The 23,559-nt window shown below is 44.2% G+C and overlaps 3 protein-coding genes across 3 annotated transcripts; 1 reads left to right on the forward strand and 2 right to left on the reverse strand.

Moving 5' to 3' along the window:
- Window positions 1-2,242: 2,242 nt before the first annotated feature.
- RAB25 (RAB25, member RAS oncogene family) lies at window positions 2,243-6,832 on the reverse strand. The gene is made up of 5 exons (XM_053474673.1): window positions 6,727-6,832; window positions 3,772-3,967; window positions 3,138-3,334; window positions 2,927-3,007; window positions 2,243-2,616 (listed from the first exon to the last, which is right to left on the reverse strand). The coding sequence occupies exons 1-5, from the start codon at window positions 6,764-6,766 to the stop codon at window positions 2,480-2,482; spliced, it is 651 nt and encodes a 216-aa protein (XP_053330648.1). The 5' UTR covers window positions 6,767-6,832; the 3' UTR covers window positions 2,243-2,479.
- Window positions 6,833-9,630: 2,798 nt separating this feature from the next.
- Window positions 9,631-11,697, reverse strand: LAMTOR2 (late endosomal/lysosomal adaptor, MAPK and MTOR activator 2). Its single transcript, XM_053475008.1, has 4 exons — window positions 11,539-11,697; window positions 11,027-11,189; window positions 10,696-10,785; window positions 9,631-10,021 (listed from the first exon to the last, which is right to left on the reverse strand). Exons 1-4 carry the CDS (start codon window positions 11,670-11,672, stop codon window positions 9,965-9,967), a joined length of 444 nt encoding a protein of 147 aa, XP_053330983.1. The 5' UTR covers window positions 11,673-11,697; the 3' UTR covers window positions 9,631-9,964.
- Window positions 11,698-12,135: 438 nt separating this feature from the next.
- UBQLN4 (ubiquilin 4) lies at window positions 12,136-21,619 on the forward strand. Its single transcript, XM_053475238.1, has 11 exons — window positions 12,136-12,310; window positions 15,964-16,115; window positions 17,022-17,233; window positions 17,462-17,724; window positions 18,054-18,212; window positions 18,646-18,868; window positions 19,346-19,485; window positions 19,577-19,660; window positions 20,269-20,384; window positions 20,475-20,646; window positions 20,778-21,619. Exons 1-11 carry the CDS (start codon window positions 12,179-12,181, stop codon window positions 20,928-20,930), a joined length of 1,806 nt encoding a protein of 601 aa, XP_053331213.1. The 5' UTR covers window positions 12,136-12,178; the 3' UTR covers window positions 20,931-21,619.
- The last annotated feature ends 1,940 nt before the right edge of the window (window positions 21,620-23,559 follow it).

Raw genomic sequence — 23,559 nt, forward strand, 5'->3', positions numbered from 1 at the left:
CTAAGATTATACAAAGGCTACCGGACACCAATCAACAACAGCCAGCAAAGTTAACGATGGGAGAGGTAAGAGGGAATAATGCAGAGTTAACATGGCTGCTCCCATGGTATACGTGTGTGAGTATGTGTGTATGTATGTATGTATATATATATATATATATATATATATATATATATATATATATTTATATATATATTTATATATAGTGTGTTTAAATGGATAAACGCCATTGCATAGGTTCATTTATGGTTAGGAACTGTAAAATCAGAAAGGTAACCAGTCTAGAGGCAGAATTAATGACGGGTACACGTTATATGTCTCCTGCCTAGTACATTTCCATGGTTAGCAACTCAGGGGAGCGAGCGCAATTTTCCTCTCTGACGTAGGGCTAGCATCCAGTAATTTTTCACACGCAGCGCAAGCGTTTGGGCCAAATTCCCGTCTCCACCTTTATGGTAAACGTAAAGTTACATTTTACCCCCACCTAGTGGACAATAGGGCACATTGCTGGATTTCTTGCAACATGGTCCCTTTCTTCTTAAGAGCACTTGTGTATTCAAACTAGATATTCTAGATGAGTACTTTTTAAGCAGGATGTGCCTATCCACATATTGTAGGTTTAGTGAATAAAAGTCGGATCCCGTTCCTCCAAGATGTGGTTACTTTCCGGGAGAGGCAAGGAATTACTTGCCACACCGTACGAACGCAAGGGGAACTTTTCAATAACCAGAGATGGCTCGGGGTTCTGGAAGTTCCGTCGGGTAACACACTTGTTACATTTTTAAGTGTCACGCTATGACAGAAGACACCTCCAATGATCAATAGAAGATCTAAGCAGGTGATCCAACCTCTGATGGCAACTTATCTTTTCTGGAAACATATATAATTTGTTCAAATTCTAACACAACTGTTTTGTATTCCTACAGTTCTATTCCATAACCTATTTCCTCCTGCGTGGCCCTAATCCAGGCAAAGAAAACCCGAAGGCATTGCGGTAAGTGGCCCGCTTAATGTTATTTCCAGTTGGACATGCACGGGTCAGAGATGTTCCTCTTACTGCTGCCTAATTCGAAGGTGGAAATGTCGCCTTCACACATTAGAAATAAAGAAGTCGGTGTAATTTTTTTGAGATATGTTCATCTGATACGAGATCTGTGGCACCGCTAGCTTTATCTAATCAATGTCCCGTCCTGAAGTTCTCAGTCTTCTCCTTGCCCCTCCCCTTACAAAGGCCGCCTGAACCAATCAACAGCAATCAGCAACTTAATAGCGGAGAGATAACTAAGTGCAGGAAGTCAGGATGGCTGCTCCCATGGTGGGTTTTTATATAGTGTCTTTTTCTTCTATGAATAGATATTTTAACCCGTAGACACCAATACGCCGGTTTATTTAATGCACTGGTCTTTAAAATGTGTCATTTGGGAAAAGCAGAAGATCTGATTTTCGGATATTCGGAATTATGAATTGGAAATTATCCCCACATTACTCCTTTTTAAATCGCGTATTTGTAAAACTGTGTAGATACCCGCAATTTACATGTTTAGCGATGTTATTCCTGTTGATTGTTTTGGGGGGTTTCTTTACTATATATGTTTTTATGAATTTTTGGAGGCTATTGCTTAACGAAGCCTGGCCTGTAATTTCCTATTCTGTAGCTTGGGTGGGGGGGCTTTAAACCCCCAGGTTTATATTTTGTGCCAGTCCAGCCATAGACTTACAACTTCTAAACATTCCAGACAAAGCGGGATCCATGAGGAATTGCTAGTAGCAATGGCAACACAGACTTACATCGAGTAGGACCACCAGGGACAAAGCCCCCTCCAGCTTCATCAATGGTAGGCATAAACGACTACACAATTATACAAAACTAAACAAAAGACTATTTACAAATTTATTAATTGTGTTGATCGATGCAATTAGAAAAAAAATATGCAACGGAAGAATTTTATGTTTTTATATTTTTTGTATACTGTTACTGTAGTCTCTTCTTCGGACGCGGCCCCAACACCCACGTATCGCAAAAGGTCAGCGGTCAAGGCTCACCACCACCATTTCTCAATAAGTTTGTCTGGGTCTTAGGAAAAAAAAATATATTGTGCAGGTATCCATATGGGCTGCAAGCGACTAAGAAATATATATATATATATTAAAGAATAGTGCAAATGAAAATGGAGAAAAGGGCATGTTTGCATAAGGGATTGATATAAAGTATTTGGTTGTATTCTGAGTAGATGAGACCATATTGATGTTATGTCTTTAATACCAAAATCTGGATTATGTTCTACTCTTCTCTGAGCATCTTTGGTTGAAAGGTGGCATTCTTTGCACCAGGGCTGACATGGTATTAGCTGTCACGTGTAAAACAGTCAGTCTTTCTTATATGGGCCAAAACAACATGGCGGACTAGATGGCCTCCCAGCTGGTCTTATTGGAATTGGTACTGATGACTGATAGTTGGCTTCTTAATCCCAGCTCGTCCTTAGATATTCTTGCAGCATGATCTGTTTGCTTCGGTGGCCTGGGGTTGAGACTGGATTGGAGCAGCCTCCTTGGACAAGGTCACCGTATTATCCTTTGGAACACCTCCTTTACTCTTCAGAACCTTCTGGTAGACATCTAAAAAAGTCAGACAAAATAATATTTACTGGAGATATCGCCTACTTCAAATATGACGCCCAAGCTCTTCATGTCAATAATTTAAAGAATTCACAGTTTTCTGCAAAATCATCAGAAGATAAACCCATATTTGCCCTTTCAGAGGTTCATACAGCATTACAAATGTTTAAAGACCGGAACTTTGACTAACTGGTAGCCATCAGCCCTGTTTAGACATCTCTTATGGTAGAGCAGAGCTTCTAGGTTCATCATAAATGGAACCACTGAGCACCCCCATCACCACCACACGGACACACACAATTTTCCTCACCTCTAAGGATGGTTTCAAAGGCCAGTTCCACGTTGGTCGAGTCAAGGGCTGAAGTCTCGATAAATAGCAAACCATTGCTATCTGTCATAGATTTAAAAAAGGAAAGCTATAGTGAGCATGACATTCTCCTGGTATAATTATGCCACCCATGTTTGGTGGGCACTATTAGAATTACTTCATGGTTTATGTGGGGGTGTCCCCTGGTGGTTACCTGCATACATCTTGGCTTCTTCTGAAGGAACCTCCCGTGCTTCGTCTTTTAGGTCACACTTGTTGCCGACCAACATGACCACAATGCTGGCATCTGCATGGTCATAGAGTTCCTTCAGCCACCGTTCAATGCTGTCGTACGTCTGATGCTTGGTGATGTCATACACCAGGAGAGCGCCAACTGCACCCCTGTAATAGCTAAAACAGTGACCCAGTTAAAAGAAGGAAACCATATGTTACACCAAATCGGACGCTAGAAAGATGACAACATTGGAAGCATGGCCTGAGATGGACAGCTTTGCCTGCACTAGAGAAATGGACATGGTTGTCCCATGAGACATGGGCAGCTGTGGGGTGATATAGATAGACATGGGATTAACATCTAGCTGCAAAGGCAGTCACTAAAGCCATGCATTAATGATGATCTACAATGGCAGCATCTGGCTTAATGCTTCGCTTGGTGAGTACTACTTGGCTTAAAGATCATTTGCATGAAATGCGGACCAGGAAGCCACACTAAATTGGTAACAAACAAATCAACCATAAACAGTGTGGTCTGCTGGGATCTTATGGACCTCCCGCCAGCAGACTCAGGGGACATCTTGGCTTTGTGAATGGTATGGCCTCATACGTACGCGGAGGTGATCGCTCTGTAGCGTTCCAGCCCTGCCGTATCCCATATCTGTGCCTTCACCAGGTGGCCATCGACCGTCAGCGTGCGCGTGGAGAACTCCACACCAATGGTGGTTCGACTGTCATGGTTAAACTCGTTTCTGGTAAACCGGGAGAGAAGGTTGGTTTTACCCACACCGGATTCTCCGATAAGGACCACTGTGGAAAAAGAAGTTAATGATATGAAGTCTACGTCTAACAAAAGGTCCTTATCCTCTTAGCAGCCCTTTGATACGCTTAGACCCAGCAAACATTCTGACCTAGAAAAAAACGGCCTTCAGGAAGAAGGTTTGGCCTCCAAAGAAGGACTAGCTAAACTAAACAGGGACACTTGGGAGACAAGGGGAAAAGAGTAATTTCCAAACTCTGAGACAATAAAATCAATGGCTTTTGTTAATGTTTTTTTTTCAATTAATACTTGAAGCCAAAGTCCAGTATCCATGGAGAGTTCTTGGCTCCCAGTTTGAGAGCTGTGGGGGTAGACAGACTAAACCTTAAACCCATGCCTCCCAACTGTCTCACTTTGTGCAGGACAGTGGCAATTTTGTCTCTCTATCCCACCGTCCCACTGAGCTCTACCTCCCGCTTTTCAGAACAGAGATAGAGCTTGGTGGGACAGTGGGATTCAGGTCCCACCTGTCGGTTTGAGTGAGACCCTACCTTCTAAGCTCCGCACCCTGATATCAACAGGAGTAGAAGCTGGGATAGAGATGCTCCTGTTGGGTATCTATAAAATACAGCTGACATTTACTTTTTTGTATATTTATAGTTCAAGCTAAAAACCATTTCTCGATGCGTTCTAATTTATTCATATGTCCACAAGGATACAGGATTCTTGGTAAAATAATATGCTTTTGAGGAATCCACTCTTTGCTATCTTGACTATGTAGATGTAGAGAAGGCTTTAAGAACTGTCAAAATCGAATCATAATACCATTAAAGTGATGATTTGATTGACCAACAACACTTTCTTCCAGTGACCTTTTCAGGAGCCCCATACCCAGATTCCCAGCTCAGAATATTTTCTTACGGGAAGCATTTTATAGGTCGAAAAGAGTTTGTGGGTAAACAAGGCTCCTGATCGGTATCATGTGTATATATCGACTCAACCTTGAGTCCTCTGGAAGGGAAAGGTTATGAGCAGATAGAATATAAAATCCTACTGGACTGGAGACAACATTGGAAATGATTAAAGTATTTTGGCTTTTTTTCGTTCCACAGAGAGTGGATATGAGTTAACGGTCTCACTGATGAGAGGTCACACGGACGGCAACCTGGCATTGCCGCACTGAGTAGGCATGGAGAACTTAGAGCACCAGGGAACTGGTTTCTTCAAAAGAATCCAAGTATATTTACGTTTGAAAATGCAGCTTGTGCTTCAGAAGTTACAGGCTGTTTTCTGTGGGTGACCGGCACTGCCTGCTTGGAAACTGTTAACTGGTCGCCAACGGTCAACCACGGGATCGGCAGACGGGATCTTGACTACTAGATCCCGTCTGCTGTTTGCAAGCCAACAACAAGCCGAGAGGGAAGATCACTGTGTGAGCACCTGGTCTCGGTCTTCTGCAGCACATCTTGGTAGATATCTCAGCAGGCACCACAGCCCCGGTGCCATGACCTCTATTGCATACCTTCTATAATTTTATCAAGGCAAAGAGGGACTCTTGTTTTTGGTGGGGTGGTGGCTGGCATTTAAAAGAAGAATTGATACAGCCATTTCCTGCTGTTTCTATACACATTATCGGGGCTTTTAGGGCTGTAGAACCCTGTAATACCCTCATACCCAGCAAACATTCCGAGCTCTTAGAAAAGCGGGGCATCAGGGGAGGAAAGATGTGCACTGGTCCCATAGAGGGACTGGTCAAAGTAAGCGGCAACATTTAGGAGGTATAGTAATTATGGAACAGAACATTGACACTTCTTAAGCGGAACTGTTCCCACACGGATGTAGCGAGTGAAAGAATTCTTTGTTTTAGTTGGGGGAATTTGTAAAGTTTTGCTGATACAGGAATATTAAATCGTTTTTAAAACAGGAACAGATTTTATTGCACGTTGATGATCCGCGTAAAGTTTTTTGTTTTGAATGTCAGGGCCACTTGAAAAACGCTGAAAGATGTTACTTAGTTGTGGCTGCTGGTAGCCAATGACCCCTAACAAAGCAAACCTAGTCGCCCTTATGTGTTTAACTAACGTGTTTAACTACTTTTTCTGTACCTGGCACACTTTTTCTGTATAGATTATGGAACATTAGTGATTTTACGAACATATATATATATATATATATATATATATATATATATGTATATGTATATAAAACGCTGGCCAGGGTTGCTGCTGGCAGAGCATCATGGGAGTTGTCCTGGAGAGCACTGAGTTGGGCATCTGTGCTCTGAATCGGTGTATGGATGGCTATGCCACTTAGAATCAAAGAATTAGTCCACAGAGCTGACAGCCGGCCCTTGGTTTGTCTGTATTATCGGCACCTCTGGCCATTAAGGTGTTAACCGTAGTTGAATCACTTTCCGGAGCACCGTACAAGCCCCAGCTGCCTCCCAGGTATGGATGCATTGAAAAATGTCACGCGTGGTTTAGGCGTGGCGCATCTAGGAAACCAATGAACCAACATGCCATTGTTCCACCCCAGTCTTAATTGCCCTTCTGCGGTGCAGATGCAGCTTCTCGCTGATTTTTGTTTCTCCCTTTAAATGATCATTTTACAATGAGGCAGACCAAATCAATATTTGGGGGAAAAATAAAAACTGCATTCTAGCATTCTGATACCATGAGAAAGGTGCTAAACCGCACTTGTCCTGCCAAACGTGGTCGGCCGTTGAGCCGCAAGCCTTGAAATGCCAGAAATCTCAGAGAAACGGCCATGCAGGGGTTAATCACAAAGACCAAAGTCGAAGAGGACCTACCTTTGAACACAAAATTATATTCGTCTTCCCCTGACCCCATGTCGGGCCGTGCACATCAGTCCCCGCTTCCTGCTTTAGTCTTGTTTCCCTTTTGTGTTTTGCGGTGGGATTTCAGCGACGTCCGCTCTAGGTCGCTCTACCTGTGGAATCTCTAGAACCTGTTTGGAATGTTCCTAATGGCTGCTCTTCAAGGGGATTCCTGGCATATTCCGGGGCACTCGCTCCGAAGGGTGTATGTGCCAGCCTAGCAGGTGGAGAGAGGAGCAGCGAAGTGACTCAATAGGCGTTCTGTTCCTTCCTGCTTCCCCCGGCTGCTGTGTTTGGATAGGTGTCGATTTTCAGGTTGGACAGGTAACAGAAGGCTGGGCTACCTGGGAACGTAATTACCTGGGTGTAGTAATAAACTAGTCAGTTATTAACCAGTTTTTTTCCTCCCCAGGAGCTGCTTCTACTCTCATCTCACGGTTAGTCTTTAAACATGCACATTTAACCCCAAAAAACAAATGGTTAACTCCTCCTGCCTCTCCTCTTCCACACCATTACTGGAACTAGATAACACCGCTGCGAACTCTGCAAATTAAAGGCATCCTTCCAAAACTTAAAATCCAAAAATGAAACAATTGGCCTACTAGTAAACCTGATTTTGTATATCTAAGGTCGTATTCCAGATTGTATGATGGTAATCCTTGATTTTTGACATCTAGAAATTTCACGTTCCAGTTCTACTGTTCTCATTTCTAGGTTTTTGATATTTAGAAATGTCGTATTCTGGTTCTAGAGTTCGTAATCCTAGATTTATGATATCTAGAAAATTTACATTCCAGTTTTATTGTTCGTAATCCTACATTTTTGATATCTAGAACACTTATATTTGTTTTATTGTTCGTAATCCTAAATTTTTGATATCTAGAAAATTTTGGTTCCGGTTTAATTGTTTGTAATCCTAGATTATTGATTATCTGGAAATTACTTTTTCAAGTTTTGTTTGTAATCCTAGATTTATGATATCTAGAAAATGTATATTCCAGTTTTATGGTTCGGAATCCTAGAATTTTGATATCTAGAAATGTCATATCCCAGTTTTATTGTTTGTAATATCTAGAATGAAATCGGAACCGTCACAGCTTTTAGTATGAATATAATAAACAACCATTCACTTACACAGACTGAAAAATAGGAAGTATATAAATTACTTGAGGGAATCCAATCAGTTTCCTAAATTGCCTTCTTGGCGCCAAAAGCCAAGCCAGAGCAATTCGGCCTTCTCTAAAGGGTACAAGCTATGTCATGGGGAGGAATAATCAAGCAGGAAGTTAAGATGGCTTCTCCGATGGTATAAATATAAAATGGGTTTCTGGTACCTAAATATCAAGTGTTTCATTCTGCAAACACGATCATTTAGTGCATTTTGCTGAAAACATTGGGTTTGGTAATGTGACAGATCCCTTTTTATTTCATTATGTGAATATATCGAGGGTTAACCAGCGGCTCTCATTCCCTAAATCCAAACGTTTACTGTCTATTTACTTAGAGGGCAGTAGAACTGATCCCGTATTGAATATTTATTTCACGGTTAATCTCCGCAGTTCAGAAAACCACTGAACCAAAACATCACTTGGCTTCCTCATGCGCGCCAAGGGCATCGAGTTGTGCCAATTTACGTGGGTATTGTTATTTTTAGCTCTAACAGATCCACTTTTCTGTATAATAAGGATACCACCAATCATACGTTAGGAACCGGGTACAACATGCATGAATATATTAAGGAGATCCCTGCTTTTTTTTTGTTAATGTCTTCTGTTCTCCATCAGGATCACATGACCCTTTCCTCAGAAATTCCGCTTCTTAACAATACAGCTTATCACAGGTAAGGTCCCCTTCGGCTCTGCTGGGTAGACTATCTCAGGGGTTCTCACAGTATTTAGTCCATAGAACACCCAAATGAAAGGAAAATGATGGGACGATAGTCCAGTTCCATGTCTAAACCATGCTAAGATCAAAGGAAGACTTCTGATTGAAGTAAGAGCAGGTTGTTGCCACAGCAGAAGCGCATTACAAAGTGGTATAGCCAGTAATGCAAGAATACTGTGACTCTTTCCCAGCATTGTAAGATTTCTGAGAAGCCACAGATCTTTTGGTTACGCATTACCAGAGAACTCGCTTTATCAGACTGCATGGTCTGTGGGGAGGCCTGGCACCGAGGAGTTACCGACTCTTCACGAAATGGATCTTGAGCTTTCAATGGCCGATACGCGAAGAGCCATTTACTCAGGAAACACAGCTGTGTTCATTTCAGAACTTTCCAGTTCCAAAACACTGCAACCAGTTTACTCCCAGCGCTGCGGAGTTTATCACAAGCAGAGGGACATACCGGATATGAAAGAGGGGATTTCATTTTGCACAGGCGGACATACACACGTTACGTGGACAGTTACAGCAGGTGCTGAACCATGACTCCATACTTATAAAGCCTTGGCTGCAAGGGAGCAATGACCACGGGAGCATACCTCGCAATAGCGGGCAGTCATCCCACCAGCTGCTCTGTCATTTTGTCAGGGACTACTGGACCATGCTCATGTTAACTCAGTGACAATGTAATGATCAAACTAAATCAAAGTGTTTTTTGCTTGTTTACAAAATAACAATGCTAGCATTCTCAATGGTCCCAGTGGTGATTCACGCAGCAGGGAAAGCTTTCCCTCCATGTTAAATGGAAGCCCACTGTAAGTAAATATATATGTAAGGGCGTTTCCCCAAGGGGTATGTAAAAATGTTGAGACATTTTCAGTTGCACATCTCTCAAACAGGAAGCTTCTTAAACCACAGCAGGAAGTCAAAAGTGCAACAGAAATTGGATTCCCCCTGTCTGATGTAAATTACGGACAACTGCATTTTACGTTGTAATTATAAAGAAACATTTTTTATAAATATTTGTGAGATGCAACAAAGTAGAAACATGTCCACATGATCATCTCCAGTCAACAGATCTCTCTAGTTAAGCGTGTTTTTGATACGTTTTTAAAGACATTTACAGAAAGTTTGAAACTTAGACGTTAACTACCGACATAGGCAGTCGCACAAATGTCCCGCAGCAGGGAAAGAAAACTAGAGGCTTTTTGTCTGCATCCTTTCAGAGGGGTTGTGTGGGTAACAGGAGCAGCCTTCTTCCGTGAGCACAATATCTCTCACATCCTCCATTGGCAAACAATCTTTTCTTCTGCCTGCACTGCTGTTCCTCCTAAGAAGCTGAAACCTGGTTGAGAGGTTCCTCCAGGTAATGCACCAAAGCTTGGGCCTGAGAGCAGACAAATACAAAGACTATTATCTCCTGCTGTAAAGACTCAAACCTCAATAAGTTGTTGGTTTCGGCTTAGATTCAGGAGCCATATGCCTATCCTATGCATGTTTACATTTCCAAACCTTCCATCCAAGAGTTAAAGGGCATAATGTATAAACTTCTGCACAAAAGAAAGACAGCGTTGAAATTACTTAATGCCACAATATATTTACATTGTGCGAAGTCCTGTATTTATATCTGTTGATCCTGGCCAGGTGGTCCTTTTTAATCTCCATTTTTTTCCTGACATTTATCTTTTGCTTTTTATACAGTGTATTTTCTATCATATAGAATATAGTGATTTTTAATATACGTATACTGGTTCTTTATGCACTAACAATATCCTAATAGCATTTTATTATACATCGTATTGGAACTGGTATATACCTCCATTGTGTTTATTGATCTTGATATTATTTATAGATTTTTTATTGAATTGAAAATTTATTTTTCTATAAATATATTATGGCATTGAGTAATTTAATTATATTATATTTAGAGAATCCTCTTTGTTAATTTGTCTTTAGCCATTTGAGGTTTGTATTCAGTGTTCTATATTTTGCTGGTGGCGTGTGCGTTTATAGTTTTCTATGCGCTTTCTGCGTTGAGTAGTTACTCATTTTATTTCTCACCTTGGCTTTTAGCATCCCAAAGCCAACAGTCTCTTTGGCATACATGCACAGCAGCAAGTTGGACACTCTGGTGATCGCCACGCGGCCTTCCTGCATGGTGACGAGAGAAGCGATTAACAGGTTAACCAGCACAAGGCTTTTTCTGTGAGCGCTGGAGCCGCAAAAGGATATATTTTAACGCTACCCACGATTGTCAAATTAACAGTAAGAACCAGATTCGTGCCTATTGATAACTCATCCCAAAATAAGTCCCAGCATGCACCTGGCTCTCTCTTCCTGATTGGCTGCCCAGCTTGTCTGTGTATAAATGCTTTTATTTATAGTCACTAACCATGCAGTCCATAAGGATAAATTTAAGATTGTCCTCGTTGAATGCTTGATGTCCGTTTTTATCATAGGCAGCCCATATGTTGCTAGCAATAGCAGCCGTAACTCGGGCATCTGTGTCACCGTAACCAGAATATGCAAGTAGAGATCCTTCATTGTTCAGCAGCCTGGAAGAGAGAAAATATCCAACACGTCACTGGGTGTTATACGGAAGACACCATTCTCTTTGAGATCGCTATGGATGAAATTAGTAAGAAAGAAAGAAATCTGGCCTTCTATATCCCAAGTGTAATAAAGTACACTTTTTTAGTGCCATAGCGTTCTACCCCTGGGGCTTTTTGCCACAAAGTATAACAAACCTGCATCTACAATGCTAAAGATACAAATAAATACGGTCCCTTTAGGGTCTAGCATCCAATATTTAGCTTTCTTCCCCAAAATGGGGTTAACCATGTAAGCAGGAAGACTTGTTGGGTATGGATCCCTTTCTGCCAGTTGCCCCCAGGCTGTACTCACAGAGTGCTCTGCACACCCCCAGTATTGGCTTGAGCAAGGACCTGGGTCAGGGCTTTGGGCCTCAGCATTCTCCACCAGCAAGTATCAGACACCCACTTCTGCAACCTCTTCCCTATCTGCAGTACGTCTGTCATGTGATATAAGGATTCCCTCTACCGGAAGCAGTAGTGGAGCGTGCTGGGAAATGTAGTTCCTTCTCCCATAATACAGCTACTGGAGATGATAGTCTTGCCTCCTTACTAGAAACAATAGGAAATGCGTTTTGGACACAAACATTATGCGTAATTAGTAGCAATGCTGAGTAGAAGGAGTTTATTTTTGTAATTTAATGAAAACAGGAAGTTCTGTGCGGTTCAAGCTTCGCTTTGAGACTCAGCTGAATGCTAGATTTATGGGGATTGGTTGAACTGGTTGCTATGGTAACCAGCCGCCTTCTGCTTTTTTTTTTTTTTTCTTTTTTTTTTTTCTTAACGCCGCCCTGCGATTGGCTGGTGTGATCTGCTGGTGTGGAGGGTGACGCTGCAGTTTCTAGATTACCTCCAGTCCGCCAGGGGGCGCTCTTCTATAAGCCTGCCTGGGAAGGCGAAGAGCCGCGGCTGCGGGATGTATCCCCTCCTCCTGGTGGGCGGGTGCGAGCAAGATGGCGGAGAGCGGCGCTGACGATGCCGGCCACACCGGACAGGGGCCGGGAAAAGGCTTTATTCGGGTCACCGTTAAGACGCCGAAGGACAAGGAGGAGATTGTTATCGGAGAGACGGCTTGTGTGCGGGAGGTGAGGCGCCTCCTGGGGTTTGTGGCAGCCGCAGTGGGCTTTAGGGGGTGTAAATAATGCCCCTCCGCTCATTCCAGGCCTGATGGGTCAGAGAGACCTTTTAGTGGGGTGCTGGGTACCGTAGGGGTGAGGGCTCTTAACAGAGGGAGGGTGTCCTGTGCCATGAGGCTATGTCCCTAGAAGCCACATGGTTAAAGGGCTCTTTAATTGGGTACTTAAGGCTTCAGGGCCCCCTTACCCAGACACAGGGGCTTCTCGGCATAGTATCATTAGCTATGAGACATGGTCCTATCGCTTAGAAGGGTGCCTTTGGGAGATGGGGGCTACCTAGGTTTGTAGGGAGCAGGACCCCCTGAGAGAGGACTTGTTGAAATGTATTTCGTGTTATGAGGTATGGCCCCAAAGGATGGAGACGATGGTGACGATGGTCTTCTTAGTGGGGTACCTAGAACTTTAGGGTCCGAGACCACCTGCCCTGGAGGTGGCTTAATGCTGTGAATTATTGGGGTATGTCCCAATAGTTATGGGGCAAAGGTCTTTTTTAGGAATGTTTGTTCAATTTTAGGGTGCAAGACCCCCTTAACTAAGGGCAGGGTGCTGACGTTGAGGTTCTTCGTAGACCTGAAATCAATATTTTTATGGTCTAAAGTGTGAAGAGTTGGTGGTGGGGTCAGTTATGTTGTGAACAGGAGAGACGTTCACACCTTCAGGGAGATCTTCAGACCGGAGAGAGAGTTTTCAATCTTTCCACGAGGTTTGGGTTACAGTAATTGAAAGACCTCATCGTGACCGGGCAACTCATTGATGAAACATGGCGGCTGCATGAATTGATCGCTCAGGAAACCAATTAAATTTGGATTCCGGCTACATTTATCAGTGCAGGCATAGCCAGACCTGAAAAGTGTAGACTCTACCAACAAGTAGAAAGACGCTTACCCTATAGATGTGTGGTAAGCATGAATTATGGCCTGCCATGGGCAATAAGACCAGTAGACATGTCTAGGATGGACAGTTACCCTGTTGGCTGTACCAGGTGATGAAGCGACTGTCAGACAGTATGAGTGGCAGCTGTCAGTCAGGTGTATAATGTGAGCTTGTTACAGGGTGCTGGTTGTCATGAAGAAATCCAGAACGTTGGCTCTGCGTTCTTTACGGTGTCTTGTCAAAATTTAACCAGGAAAGACTCTAGGGCTGCAACTAACGATTATTTTAATAATCGATTAATCGGCCGATTATTTTTTCGATTAATCGATTAATCGGATAAAAAAAACAATATGCAAATTTTTCGTTTATTTAAAATAATTTAATGAACTGGATGTTAAAAAACAACTTAAAATTTACATTAACATTCTTATTTTGTTATGATGTAATAAAAAACAATATTTTCAAAGTACAAGAACCCAAACACAATATTTATGAAACAAAATAACCCCAAACATTCTGAAAAGAGGTGGACTATTACTGTTCAAGAAACTTTGCCCCAGCACTTTGCACTTTGCACCCAGCACTTTGCACCCAGCACTTTGCACCCAGCACTTTGCACCCAGCCCTGGCACTTTGCACCCAGCACTTTGCCCCCAGCACTTTGCCCCAGCCCTGGCACTTTGCATCCAGCACTTTGCACCAGCACTTTGCACCCAGCCCTGGCACTTTGCACCCAGCACTTTGTACCCAGCACTCAGCACCCAGCACTTTGCCCCAGCCCTGGCACTTTGCACCCAGCACTTTGCACCAGCACTTTGCACTTTGCACCCAGCACTTTGTACCCAGCACTCAGCACTTTGCGCCCAGCACTTTGCCCCAGCCCTGGCACTTTGCACCCAGCACTTTGCACCCAGCCCTGGCACTTTGCACCCAGCACTGGCACTTTGCACCCAGCACTTTGCACTGTGCCCCTGCACCCAGTCTCCAACTCTGCCCTGCACCCAGCCCTGCCCCCACATTCTGCCCTGCCCCCACACTCACACTCTGCCCTGCACCCACTCTGCCCTGCACCCACTCTGCCCTGCACCCACACTCACACCCTGCCCTGCATCCCCACCCCCACTCTGCCCTGCACCCAGTCTCCCACTCTGCTCTGCACCCACACTCACACCCTGCATCCCCACCCCCACTCTGCCCTGCACCCAGTCTCCTGCCCTGCACCCCCCACCCCCACTCTGCCCTGCACCCCCACCCCCACTCTGCCCTGCACCCACACTCACACCCTGCCCTGCATCCCCTGAAACCCCACTCCCACCCCGCCGTGGACCCCCACCCCCGCGAATCGCTCTGTGCGAATGGAGCCACTCGCACAGAGCGAACCGGAACACGTCACATCCGTCACGTAGCTAGAAGAAGGCGGAGACTGCAGAGCGTGTAGCAGAAGCGGGGAACGCTCGCGGAGGTAAGTAAAAGGAGCCGAGTGCTCCAACAACGAATTGATCACTCGATTAATCGATAACGGAAATCGTTATCGATGATTTCCGTTATCGATTATTATCGATTTTATCGATTCGTTGTTTCAGCTCTAAAAGACTCTGGTCTTGATGTCGTCTGAAGTAGCTTTTTGTCCCTTCATTGCTGGCACAGGACGCTTTATTGTGGTTGCGTAGAGTCGTGGTCCACAGAGATCTCGTGCTCCCATAACAGATGATGTAACTATTGCCTTGTGTTGTTTTAACACATTAAGTCGGTGTCGAGAGTCGTTCCCCAATTTTGGTTCCATGCTGCCTTTCTTATATACTTTATATAGCTGAGCGAATGAATGGCCCTCTGTGAGTGAATTCCGATTTTTAACAGGGGCCGGACGAAGTCTCTGTGCGAATGAATGGATTGTTAGCTTTTCATCGTGCGCGTTCGTCTCTGAAGGTGAATGCACCTGGGACATTTGTGTAACCGTCAGGAGAGTAAAATATATATCTTCATATTTAGAAAATAGTCGGTTTATGATCAGAACGCGATGCGGATTGTTGGTAGATGTTACGTGGTCTTCAGAGGACCAGATCGAGAGACTTCAACGAGGGGCTGCTGCTCTTTTTTTTTTTTGCTCGTTTCTTGGAACGAGAGCGTACGGACCTTAAGAAATGATTGTATTACGGGAAATCCGATTAGCTGCTCACACGTCTGATCTCATACCTCGTCTTTGGCTGAATATCTTCAGACGCAGCCGGGGAAGGTGGCAAGCATTGTAAGAAGGGCTGGAGAAGCCCCCGGAGCCAGACAGCCGAGGGCCTGGCGTTCTTACAGCCGTTTCATTCCCTATTTATATGGATTTATCCCTTTTCTGCTTTAATGTTGGTGTTTTTGTACAGCCCTGGAGATATATGCAGTTTAATGACGGTGTAGTCGACGGGTGACAGTGTCCTTGGCATGGCACAGCTCCGTGGCGGTGTAACCTTTATGGGTTAATCAGTCTAAAGATATGAGGTTTCTTTCTAGGTCTAGCTGTATGAAGCAAAAAAAATAATGTAAGGCAGGGATCTACGGAACCCACGTGGCAAGTCGCCATGGCAACTGAGAATTGGTTCCTGACGCCTAAGGTGGGCGCTTTTTGGTGTCAATAAGCAGTTCGTTCTCTCATTCTTAAATGAATAACCCATTGTATATGGGCCGTATAGCAGGCCGCTCGTAGATCCAGACAGTAATTGTTTTTTTGTTTTTTTTTAATACAGTTTAAGGAAGAGATATCCAGACGGTTCAAAGCCAAACGGGATCAGCTGGTACTGATCTTTGCCGGGAAGATCTTGAAAGACGGCGATACCCTGAACCAGCATGGCATCAAAGACGGCCTGACCGTTCATCTAGTGATCAAGACCCCGCAGAAGTAAGACGCCTCGAGCTGGTGTAGAGCGCCTTCGCAACCTCTATAACCGTTTTATTCCCAAAGAGTGATCTGTTGTGTGTAACTTTAGCTTTTATATAGGTAATCTAAATGATAGGAGGCTGGAAGGGAAGTTATGAATGGAGATCTGGCCATCAGGGAGCAGCGATATCCGCACTTTTGCATGAGAAAGATCTCCCGTGTGGGGAGAAATGTTTCTTTATGCACATCGCAGAAGCCAAGCATGCTTAAAATGTCACCGCTGGCTTTTTGAGCTGATTTGTTTACTGCCGCCTATGGCTCCGTCCTTAAAGCTGGCATCTAAATTCTAGATAGATTTATCCACGTACTACTGTACAGCATTCACCCGCTTAACCTCCCCGGGTCATGCTGTAGAAATGCTAGCTGGTTACACTGGTTGTCGAGCCTTGATTGGCTCGATGTGCGTCCAGAGACCCTTAAGTGACTCCCAGAGACCCCCCAGAGTCACTCCCAGAGACCCCTTGAGTGACTCGCTCAGCCTGTCCAGGCAGGTGTAGAAATGCCAGCTAGATTTTGCTTTTTTGGTACAAAGTTTATAGGTAAACCACATTCCCAGGAGTGAACTTTGAACCAAGCGGGGATAGAGGTCATTTCTAATCTGGTTTGACCCTTAGAGCATACTCTCATTAACTGTTTCAGCTCCTAACACCTACATCAACCTATAAAAGGCACGTGTACTTAGTTTATTTACTATCTTTGTTTGCCCTCCATCCTTATCTAAAAATAAAATCTGTTTGATCCCTGTCACAGGATTTCGCATGATTGCATGCCTTTGCTGGAAGCGATCTAATCTCCCACCAGAAACTTGCAGTAAGCTTTATTTTAGATATGACACGCCAATTAACCCATGTTTGTCTGCCTTTTCAGATCACAAGATCCCTCCGCCATGTCACCCACTGCCGCCGCTGTTGCAGCCTCCATATCACCTTCTGCACAGACCGGGAACCCCGCTGGTCAATCCCAAGCCCCTTCCAGCAGCTCTACGTCAGAGGGCAGCGAAGGCACCGCCAGAGGGAGCAGCGGGAACGGGAGCAGTGCAACCCCGGGAGACGGGGCACCCCCGACCATGAACCCCCTCTGTGAGTATATGAAGACATGTGACATATGCCGAAAGGAGAATTTTCTGTTTCAACACATCTAGACTTTGCATTTAGCTCCTGCAACCTTAATACATTGGCTGGGTATTTGTGGGACTGTTCTAGAGATATTAAGTTTAAATATTGGGCAGTATTTTGTACTGATATCCAGAAACGTTTTAATGACTTTAAACTGTATGTGACGTTATATCGTCTCCTTGTGTATTTCAGCCGGTTTCGGTGGGCTGGCAGGGCTCGGTAACCTCGGCATGGGCTCCGCCAATTTCATGGAGCTGCAGCAGCAGATGCAGCGGCAGCTTATGTCCAACCCAGAGATGCTGTCTCAGATCATGGAGAATCCCCTGGTGCAGAATATGATGTCTAACCCTGATCTGATGAGACAGATGATTATGGCGAACCCCCAGATGCAGCAGCTGATGGAGAGGAACCCGGAGATCAGTCACATGCTAAATAATCCTGAGCTCATGAGGCAGGTGAGGAAACCACAACACCCACTCTGCTCACGAATAGTAGAACCATTCCCCAGTATAGACCCCCCCCCATCAACATGCTAGGCTTTAGTGCTTTACAACGCTATCTAGAGGTTTATTAATTCTTTGCTGTAATATCTGTGATAATCAGTGAAGCTGAGGCAGGATTTAGCTACCAGATTACAACCCAAGATATGTAAGGAGGACCTCGCCTAAAGTAACGTGAGGATGAAAAATATGCTCCTCTGTAAAACCGGAAGTGCAATCTTTTTGGTTTTATTTAGCCCTGTTTTGATCGTTTCTGTGCCTACATCATCCATTTAATTTTTCAGACCATGGAGCTAGCCCGTAATCCCGCTATGATGCAAGAGATGATGAGGAACCAAGACCGAGCCCTCAGTAATCTGGAGAGCATCCCCGGGGGATACAATGCCTTGCGTCGAATGTACACGGATATCCAAGAGCCGATGTTCAGCGCAGCCAGAGAACAGGTACACGTCCGTGCAGTCCTGCATACTGACACCAGAGGGAGAACGTGCATCCACACTACAGCGCCTTAAATACACCTTTTCTATTCCCTTCTGTTTAATTACTACTTTTAGAGGATTTATTTCTTTATAAGAATTAAGTTTATTGGGCTATAATCACAAGTCTACATACCGCTCTGAATTCTTCTATTCTGGAAGCACAAAAGACTTAATTACTGGATGTACGCAACGCACGTGCAGATCAGTTAACTTTGGGCTGTAGAGTGGCTTGGTGATAAGCTTACAGGTGTGGGGGCTAGACTAATAGACTCCATTCGAAAGAGAAATGCACCAAAAGAGGTAACCGTTATTTGAATACAGCCCTGCCGTGAGGATTATACATATGTGCACCCTTTATTCGCTCTTATTGAGACACTTTTTCTCTTTGAATCCGTAGTTTGGCAGTAACCCTTTCTCCACGGCTGGCGGCTCTGAGAGCTCCGCGTCTCAGCCTCTGCGGACAGAGAATCGGGAGCCCCTACCTAACCCCTGGAGCCCTTCCTCATCGGCTTCCCAAAGCCAAACTTCCAACAGTGATGGAAATACTGGGTCCGCTGCCAGCCAAAGCACCCCTACCGTGTCCAACCCGTTTGGGATCAACGCTGCTAACCTGGGAACAGGTAAAAGCTGCCCCCTGCGCACCTACATAAGAGGGGCTATGGAAATAACCCTGCTCATCCTTTGCATCTGCGTGTTTACTTTAGTGCCTAACGGCATTTCAACTCGGATATCGCTATGCATTGGGGGAAAACATCCTGCAAGAAGCTCACTGATTCATTGCTTTATGAAGGGCCCACCAAGCCCTCTGTAGGAGTAGCAGTATCAGGGAACTGAAAAATGTTGCAGATGCTGTACGTGATCGCTAACAATAAGATGGTGATACGTTTGTTAAATATATATGTAGTGCGTATGAAAACTGCTGCATGCTCGTTCTACGCCATAACCGAGGTTAGCCAGAGCTGTGCAGTTTTTTGGGTTTTTTTTGTAGTCGCTGACGCATTTTAAATATCCACATAATTAGAACTGATCTCTGCAAATGATTAGTCACTTTTCTAGTTAAATAATCGCAACTAAGCACATCTGTCTTTGTTTTCTAGGCATGTTTAATAGCCCCGAAATGCAGGGAATGTTGCAGCAGATATCCGAAAACCCCCAGCTGATGCAGAGCATGATATCCGCCCCGTACATGCGCAATATGATGCAGGCACTCTCCCAGAATCCAGACTTAGCAGCTCAGGTAAGGCTAGCTCCCTGACAGCGTGTGTGCGCGTGCTGTGATGTTTGTGTGCCGGTCAGGCATGACGGTGACCTCTCTTCCCTTCTTCCAGTTGATGGTCAACATTCCACTGTTCTCTGGAAATCCTCAGCTCCAAGAACAGCTAAGAAACCAGCTGCCTGCCTTTCTACAGCAGGTAAGGCTTGTGATGCTGGGACGATGTGCTTAGTCCTGTATGATCAGGGGCGGCCATCGTAACCAGTGGGAATGTGTTTGATTGCAGGACAGGGCTTGTTATCAGAGTCCTCTCAATTTTTGGGGAGTAGCGGCTCTTCCCTACGTCCCAGTAAAGGTTCGACTGAATGTTAAGCAAATAAATATCAGATTGATAACTATACTTTCCTCTCAAGGTTTAATCATATAAACATCCCCAACCTTTTTAAGTGTTTTCGGTTTCTATGGCAACAACCTGTCATGGCCTGCTTTTGCGTCGCATGACAAATGTTCCCAGCCAAACAAATATAAAGGAGATCACATTCGATATCACTGTTTTCTGGGGTGTGGCGAATGTAATTCTTAGTAGGTGGAACAGCAACCTTTAAACTGAGCTACAAAGAACTTAAATCCGCATAGAATGGAAGACGGGTTATGGAGATAATTGAACCGTGACATTGAGAAAAGAGAAAATTATATATATATATTTGAGAAAGACTTACAGGGCAAACGAGACAATGACCCAGGTGAAAACAGTAGGATAGAGAAATCACAAAAGGTAGTTGCTGAGTAAGTCGTGGTATCTCACAGATGCAGAACCCCGAGTCGCTCTCCGTAATGACCAACCCCAGGGCAATGCAGGCCCTGCTCCAGATCCAACAAGGCCTTCAGACCCTGCAGACAGAAGCCCCTGGACTCGTCTCCGGGTGAGTCTATAATGTTGCTATCACCATACAAACAGACCTGTCCGTTACAAGGTCATTACTAACACTTTGTTCCCTTAATTCCTTGTGTAGTCTTGGTTCGTTCGGTGTCCCTGGAATGCCACCCGCATCGGGAGGAACCACGGCCCCAGAAAGTACCACCTCTTCCACGCCAACGAGTACTACTCCAGCAGGGGGTAGCAGCAATCCACAGCAACAGATGGTACAGCAGATGATCCAACTCTTGGCTGGGGGAAATTCTCAGGTACAACGAAAGGGCCAGATCCCAGCCTTTAGCTCAGCTTCCTGGTATCGCATATTGAGAAGGGCTAGTCAGACAGTTGTAACATATTAAAAATCTTATCGTCTAGTAATTCCTCTCTTCGTTCCGTGCAGGGCCAGAGTCCCGAAGTGCGTTTCCAGCAGCAGCTGGACCAGCTAAGTGCGATGGGCTTTATCAACCGGGAAGCCAACCTTCAAGCTCTCATAGCGACAGGAGGTGACATCAACGCGGCTATTGAAAGACTGCTCGGTTCTCAACCCTCCTAAGGAGAAACAACTGCCCCTTTCCCCCAAATTTCCAGAGGAACAATGACCCCATCCCGGCTGTTACATGCGCCCCACTCGCTGAGCATCGTGGAAGGTGAAAGCTGAGTCTGAGGACTCCTTTCGAGGCATAAAAGATGGTGCTCTGCGTTGTGGATTATACCCGATCAGCTCTTCCCCATTTAGAGAAGTGGGAACGGCAAATATTTTGCCCTTTAAAATACACAATATCCCTTCTCGGCACTGCTTTTGCCCTCCTGATGACATCATGCAGTTATTAAACAGACGGTTCCTTAAACAAAACCTACATTAGCTGATGGCTCATATCTGCCCTAAATAACTGTATTTAACTCAGTTGAAGTTCAGTGTGTTGATTTTTTTTTCCCCCACTGTCCCAAGTTATTTTAATTCTAACACTAACCTTTTGATTTTTTTTTTTTGTTTATTATTTTGAATAGATTTTTAACAATAAACCAAATTCATATTTTTATTTTTGTTTTCCAAAGTTACGCTCGGACTTTTAAGCTTCTTTGAAACGTTTGTGCTAGTTCGTTCAGCGCCTCCCGAGTAGTTTGCAGCTACTGGCCGCCACAGCGGGAAATAGAGCAAATGTTAGCGTTTGGTAACAGAATTGTTAACGTCTCTGTTATCGCATTTTCTGTCCAGGTCACTAAATCAATCGTTGTGGCAAATTGGTGTCGGTGTCTGTCTCTTGCACTTCTCTTTTTTTTTTTCTTACAGGCTACACAGATAACAAAAACAAAATAATAAATAAATCTAAAAGGGCCGAGCTTTGATTTGAGCCGGGACTCGGTCTTGGCATATGGATAAGCGCCTATAATCAGATCCAGGTCAGTGGGTCAGAATGCGTATTAGAGTATACCCGCAGCCAAGACGTGATTCCTGGGTGAGCTGCATTTCGATCACAGCCTATATTAATAGCAACGTAATGGAGATTTGTGGCTTGAATCGTATTATCGGTGTTGCCCGATGCTTTGTGGCTAAAGGTATGTTCTAGAGCGGTGAGCTGCGCGGCTATCTGTATGTCTGTAATGTGTAATACACACATGTTAACGGGTTGCAGCCTTAGCTATATAATACATGTTTTGGGAGCTGATCAGCCAGCGTCTGATTAGTTCATGAAACTAGTAGAAATCCGTAGTCGGTGGAGCCCTGGTAACGGGCATGACGATTCAGAGGTTGGAATTGTCACTCGAAGTCCAGAGAACGCAATTGACTTTTAATGGGAAGCTCAACGAGAAACTCATCTAGTTGTGTTCAAGTTAGGCATGGCTTGGGCTAGCGCCTTAATTCGCTGACATGCATTGGGTAGCACTCTTTAATGGCGATAACCTGCTTTATGCTCAACAGTTAAATTGGGCAAGCAAGGCGAATCTCAATTAGAGACATGCAGTATGTTTGTCTCTAGGTGAGGTCACCCAAAAACTGCTGTTGGTCAATGATTAAAAGACAAATGTGAAAAAACTTTATAGGTGAAACAGAATAAAGGAGCTGGGGGACAGGATGTGATGTCATGAAGCAGGTATGCTTACCTGCGTGATGTCACTTGCAGGATGTGCTCTCAGACGTGATGTGCAATAGAAACCTAGTTCATCTTCCATGATCTTTACTTCAGAACATCAGAAGCTATCGCATATGATAAAGCAACATGTTCTGACCGCAGACACAGACAAGTGGTAACAAATTTGGCATCATTTAGACTTAAATCGTTTAATTTGGATATAGTTGCATTGCACATAATTTCTGTCTAATTTACGTTTAATTGTCAAACTAAAAAGAAAATTGTGCGCGTCACCTCGCTCTGCTGACGGTTCTCAGCATTTATTATTAGCAGTCAAGATTCTGTTTCCAAGCATTCTGTAAGGAACAAGGTCATGCAGAAAAAGATTAAATATCATCTGTGTGCGAAAAATATCACCGAACAGGGCTATTTTCTTTCTTTCTTTAATATAAGATCTTGGGCGGCCAGCAACGCAGGACTTTCACCCAAAGGGGTTGGTTTGGTATACAAGTTCCAGCGTGTCGCGCTCACGTTTAAACCTTGAGTAGAAAGTTTGGCCGACCTTGACTTTGGAATCCTGATGGCAACTCTACTGGTGCAATATGGAGACAGTGGTTTGCTGTTTGTGCTTTTATATTAAAAACAACAAAATCACTAGTCTTCCAGACTGCGCCAGAGGCTGGTGTTCTCAACGAAGGTTCGCCATCCATCTTTTCGTCAGCCGATTTAGCTTATACAATCTCTTTATAGCAGGTTACGTTACCTTGGTGTTATACAGGGACAACTGTTGTTGGCTCCGTTTTTTTTTAATTTTATTTATTAAAACCATTTGCTAAAATGGCAAACTAAGACATTGCCCACAATGTGGTTCCGGTGTTAATACTCATTACCACGCTGCCTGAGGCTTTTTCTTGGTGATTAAAAGGACGGCCTGAGGCTGGTTCCATGGTATCTGTAGGCAGGAGGTATTCCCGGAGGCACCAACCTAATGTAAAAAAAAATATATTAAAAAGACTGTTTTAGTGGTCGTTTTGGTAACAGTCATTCATATGTAACAAGTATTGAGCGTTTCCAAGCAATTTGCAGAGCGTGTTCTGCTTTATACCCAGA

Source organism: Spea bombifrons, chromosome 9 (assembly GCF_027358695.1).
Source record: "Spea bombifrons isolate aSpeBom1 chromosome 9, aSpeBom1.2.pri, whole genome shotgun sequence".
NCBI lineage: Eukaryota > Metazoa > Chordata > Amphibia > Anura > Pelobatidae > Spea > Spea bombifrons.

Bases quoted from the DNA above. Each gene is read 5' to 3' on its own strand.
- LAMTOR2 (XM_053475008.1), bottom strand. From the start codon at position 11,672: ATGACAGACGTACTGCAGATAGGGAAGAGGTTGCAGAAGTGGGTGTCT. The intron at 11,190-11,538 runs GTGAGTACAGCC...TCTCTCTTCCAG, and splicing joins GGGGGTGTGCAGAGCACTCT to GCTGCTGAACAATGAAGGAT. The intron at 10,022-10,695 runs GTGAGAAATAAA...GTCTGCTCTCAG, and splicing joins TTGGGATGCTAAAAGCCAAG to GCCCAAGCTTTGGTGCATTA.
- RAB25 (XM_053474673.1), bottom strand. From the start codon at position 6,766: ATGGGGTCAGGGGAAGACGAATATAATTTTGTGTTCAAAG. The intron at 3,968-6,726 runs GTAGGTCCTCTT...CTTTTTCCACAG, and splicing joins ATATAATTTTGTGTTCAAAG to TGGTCCTTATCGGAGAATCC. The intron at 3,008-3,137 runs GTAACCACCAGG...AATCTATGACAG, and splicing joins AGAAGCCAAGATGTATGCAG to ATAGCAATGGTTTGCTATTT.
- UBQLN4 (XM_053475238.1), top strand. From the start codon at position 12,179: ATGGCGGAGAGCGGCGCTGACGATGCCGGCCACACCGGACAGGGGCCG. The intron at 16,116-17,021 runs GTAAGACGCCTC...CTGCCTTTTCAG, and splicing joins GTGATCAAGACCCCGCAGAA to ATCACAAGATCCCTCCGCCA. The intron at 19,661-20,268 runs GTAAGGCTTGTG...GGTATCTCACAG, and splicing joins TGCCTGCCTTTCTACAGCAG to ATGCAGAACCCCGAGTCGCT.